The 4952-nt window shown below is 34.8% G+C and overlaps 1 protein-coding gene across 2 annotated transcripts; it reads right to left on the bottom strand.

Annotated features, from left to right (window-relative positions):
• Positions 1-206: 206 nt before the first annotated feature.
• Positions 207-3034, bottom strand: LOC116125849 (F-box/kelch-repeat protein At3g23880-like). Of its 2 annotated transcripts, none has more exons than XM_031411558.1 (2): positions 2833-3034; positions 207-1740 (listed from the first exon to the last, which is right to left on the bottom strand). In XM_031411558.1, exon 2 carries the CDS (start codon positions 1676-1678, stop codon positions 437-439), a length of 1242 nt encoding a protein of 413 aa, XP_031267418.1. In that variant the 5' UTR covers positions 1679-1740; positions 2833-3034; the 3' UTR covers positions 207-436. The 2 variants fall into 2 exon arrangements, with proteins under 2 accessions (XP_031267418.1, XP_031267419.1); XM_031411559.1 differs by having other exon boundaries at positions 207-1706.
• Between the last annotated feature and the right edge of the window lie 1918 nt (positions 3035-4952).

The raw sequence follows: 4952 nt of genomic DNA, 5'->3' as shown, positions 1-4952 counted from the left end.
AATAACATGCATTTAAGAAAATTCTTCTTGGCAAGAGTTGACAAAAATATAATTTGCATTCTTCTAATACGTTAGATGCAATCTCTGTTATTCAAATTTATGTATTTTCTGGGACTCTCATGTGCATAAAGTCTTCAATCATTCCAACGTCGCCGACACATAAAAGTCTTAATACCTACATTATGAGATAATAATTCGCTTGACAATTAATTTCACAAACCCTTGTTCAATATTATCTCCAATGATTTGACACACAAACTTATATACAGACCATGATTACAACATTACTCTACTGAAGCAATTCTTTCTGAACACAAGAGTATAAGTATATAGAAGACTACCAAACAAAGAAATGCAAAGAGCAATCACAGGGAATGACTGAGCATACTTGATTGCCTGGAACATATGCATCCTTCTCTTTCCAGCAAGAGGTAAATCAATCGCAAACATCCCAACTTTTTTCCCAAGAGATAAGGCTGTTGACATGAGGAAAGTAGGAATCGGATGGCAGGAAGCACTCCTTTTCAGTCTCAACCTTCGTCATCACTTCGAGTGTGAAGTCATAAGTGTAAAACGAGCCATCTTCATCTCTGGTGAAAATCATATCCTCACTCATTCTCAAACTAAAAAGCGGAACCATATCAATTATACCTCCTTTTGTGATACTATGGTGTTTTGTCCAGACATCTCCGGATAAACTCTTCAAGACCCAAATATCTATGTTCAATCCTTCATGTGTAACAAAACAGAGGAAACCATCCTTCTCAATGATCCTATCATAAGTTCTACATGCTGTTGGGAGGAGTATTGTCTGGAACCTTTCATGGTCTACTTCCATAGACACTATGTATTCACTAGCATCAATTTCAGGAATCCAATGCAAAGCCCCTATAGCTGAAACAGGTTTGTATCCAAACCAACCAAAGAGTCCGAAAGAAGGTCCATTCACACCTCTCCAAAACCGTGTCCCAAGATTTAAAATCTCACAGCTGATATATCCCAAACTATCTCGAAACAAGTGCACCACTTTGTATTCACCAGTAGCTTCACTAAGCGCAAATCCATAGGATTCATCATGGGGAGGATATAAGGTACCTACAGGAAGTGCAACCATCTTTCTTGTCACAGGATTCATCACCACGAGTCCTCCTTTCTTCAGCCGGTTATCAAGCAAAACTAGACCATTGCATGTAGCTCTAATGTTACCCAAACAACTTACTTTATACTCCTCTGACTTGCTCTTTCCTTCTTTAAAGTACATGAACTGGATACAAAATTTTGACGTGCTATTGGTAATGGGATGATCAAAAATAGAGAAAGAGTTTTGCTGAAGTAAACTTGTTTCAACTGAAAAAGTATTTGGTTGCTCTGGTCGAGCTGATGCCGTAGGCAAACTTTCAACTGATTTTAGAAAGATCAAAACAGATTCAGAGCCATGAAAATGTGCATTGATGAAATTGGCACTGTTTATGATACCATACCACGGTTTACAAACAAACCTTGTACTTGAAAGTGACTGAAGAGGAAGTCGAATAAGGATATTTGAGATGCAGTCTTTATGAAAATAAGGGACTCCAATTTCTTGTTTCTTTTGTTCTTCCTCAACTTTCTTCGACAATGCTCTCTCCTCTACCAATCTTAATAAGTTTGTATTATTGTTCCCCGTTGATCTAGCCATTATGCCTTTGTAATCCCAGCTTAAACACCTTTCCAAAATCAATGAAGTTAAATGAAGAAATTCTGCATGAAATTATTATTATCAGAATGAGAACTTAAAGCAAAAGACCAAGTCATGGAGTAGAGAGATACAGAAGAGATAGAAAATAGAGAAATAGAAAAAAAAAACAGAAAGAATAGGGAGAAATTTAGAAGAAGGTTTAAGCAGAAAACTCAGTGGAAATAGTACTTATCACTTATTCATCACCGTCTACTTTTTCACAAACCTATTTAGGCTTAGAATCCAAATCTTAAGTATAATTCTAATCCTAATGGACCAATGAAAATAAAGTAAAAAGATAAAGACTAATTAAAGCTTAAATAACCCTAGCATCCATCCTTGTATATCCTATATCACCATCCAGTCAAGTATTTCAAAGTTAATTGTTAAGATCAAAACCATTTATACATCATGAATAGGTCATGCATGCAGCAGTCTTATTGCAAAATAAAAATAACAATATTCTCTAAATGCTACAATTGCAAAGTTATCACATTCAGTTCTGTTAAGTAATACATACAAAAAAAGAACCTTAGATGATGTCTAAATTAATCACCAGAAATTCGTAGTAGAAGCCAACAGATTACTATTCATGTAAATTTTGACCGCAATTAGCTTATTCAAGAAAAAGTAATACCACACATACAGTTTTATCATACAAACTCTTTTGCAAAAACTAATATTTCATTATTCTTCATTATCAAACATTCATTGTCATTAACTGAGCGAGTTTAGTTAAGTTATCCAGACTGGTTAATACTAAATCATTTTAACAATTAAATCCTCAAAATTCCCAATTACATAGTTTTATGAGAAACAGGTGAACATGACATGTAAAGACTCAGGAAAATGTGTTACAGAACAAGAGATATAAGATTATTGTTTCAGAGTGATCAGGTGACATTATATTATAAACAATTATGAACACCCATATTCCATAAACAAATCCACATATGTATGATCAGCTGAGAGACTTGAAAACTCAGTCAACCCAGTCAACCAGTAACTAAGTTGACTCCACTCAGCTTTTAAAGATTGAAATACACAATCTTTCAGCTTTTATTCGATGCCAAACCATAACAGAAATCTCAATTAATGAAGAGTTGAAGAATCACCTGAAGAGCTGAGTTGTGGAAGCTGTTTGTTTGTGTTGGTCTGAGAATGTTAACTGTGCTCCGTGACTTCCAAGGCGATGAACGTGAGCATTAAGACCAAGGGACAAAACCCAGGTTGATTTTTGGCTTTACTTGCCTTGACTTGGCTGAAGAAGATTCTCTGTATCCGAATTTATTTGTATTCATAACATCAATCACCTTTACTTTGCCTTTCTGCCTAGCGTTCCCCTTTTCTGCTCATTTATCAATCAAAGCGGGGGCACTTTTAATATTCCAAAGGCTTATTAAATCCTTTTCGCCTAAGGTTTCATGAGAGATCAGCAAGGCCCATACAAATTAGAAACTATCAGCAACATCCCTACAATTTTGCAGAATCATCTAAACCATCAGGTAACAGTAGAACTTAATTAAAGAGGGGTAAAAAAATCATTTTCAAGTTGATTAAAAAATGGTAAAATTTTAACCATACACATGTAGAAGCACATCAATTGTTATTACCATGATCGACATTATCTAGCATACATAATATCGATATTTTTTTTATCATACACACAGCTTAAAGTGGTTAAAAACATTAAATTTTACCATAGAATGGCAAATTGAAGATTCATTGCGAGTATTTTCGTAGTCATAGCCCTTTGATATCATCCACAATACGAAGTAACAAAGTTCTTTCCCCAAACAAGCTTGTTATCATTTACATTAATTTGTTTTAATGAAATTTTGTCCAACTTCATTGCGTACATAAATTATTTTCAATGCTATATAAAGGAACATTATTAATTTAGACCCACTTTAAAAAAAATAAAAGAAAAAAGGAAAAATAAAATGGACCACTTAACAATACAACTCTATTAAACTTTATATTTATTGAGGTTAATTCCATAGTTTTGTCATGGTAACTAAAGTCAAATTTAAAAAAAATTAGAACATCAATAGCAATTGCACCTAGCCTAATGGTGTAGAGAAAACTCAACCTTCTCTTCTCACATTTGGATTTATTCTCAAATACCCACTAGGACAATGTTATCTAGCAATCAAATGTCAGTATGTAGGGATAATATCATACTTTTAACTCATTACGATAGTATATTTTTCAAAAATTTCCATTATATTATACTTTTGTTTAAGGGTATGGAATACATAGTGATTTAATTATATTTGCCATCCCAATTTTTACTTTTGGTTAGTTTGTGAATGGGCAAAAATAACTAACCTGCCAAGCTTTATTGGAAACCTGCCCTAGATGACAACTATTGTCATTTTTATCAAGCTTCCCCAAAAGTTATCAAAAGATCAATCACTCGTACCCAAATGCTAACTTCCTTAAACTTCTGTTAGGTTTTAAGATCGAATTTCCCCTTTTACCCTAAAATTGAAATTTAAAAGCTCAACAAATTTTTTAGTGATTAAAATTAAAAAGCACCCTTAATCTTTAATGAAATCACCCAATGCCCCAAACCAAAATACAAACCCAACCCTAACCCTAACCCTAACCCACATCCCCAACCCCACCTTCCTTTAACTCTTTTGTGTGACGGTAGCGACTGCTTTAAAAGGCGGCATCAACCTAGCACTTGAAGCTGTCTTGGCCTCACGCTTGAGGTTGTCGCCTTCTCGATTGAGGCTACCACCTCTTTGATGATTCACCGTTGCCTGGATTGAGGCCACCTTGGCCTAGCACTTAAGGCCACCTCTTGCGGCCCTATTGGTCTTTAAAGGTGGCGACATTGTTGTATTTGCGTATACTAATGCATTAGATGCAGGTATTGGGTTGTATTTGTGCGATGGGTGGGTGAGCTACTGGGGAAGGTGGGGGTATAAGTGAAAGAAACTGAAAGTTAAAGGTTTAGATAAACTGCTAGGAAAGGTGGAGTAAAAAGAAGAAAAGTTTTTAAGTTAAGTTTTATTTATGCAAAAGTGCTAAATGACAGTTTTACCCTTTAAAAGCTAACAGAAGTTTTACGAAGTTGGCATTTGGATTTTGGGGGTCTGAGATGTGTATTTTTGAATAGTTTTGGGGAGTTTGACGAAAATGACAATAGTTGCATTTAGGTTCAATTTTTGCCCGTTTGTGAATTTCTGAAAGGGTAATTTTATAATAAATCACTTCTCCCACC

This window comes from Pistacia vera, unplaced genomic scaffold (genome assembly GCF_008641045.1).
Source record: "Pistacia vera cultivar Batoury unplaced genomic scaffold, PisVer_v2 Contig173, whole genome shotgun sequence".
Taxonomy (NCBI): Eukaryota; Viridiplantae; Streptophyta; class Magnoliopsida; order Sapindales; family Anacardiaceae; genus Pistacia; species Pistacia vera.
The sequence above is the reverse complement of the archived record's forward strand: the minus strand, read 5'-3'. Positions and strand labels throughout refer to the sequence as shown.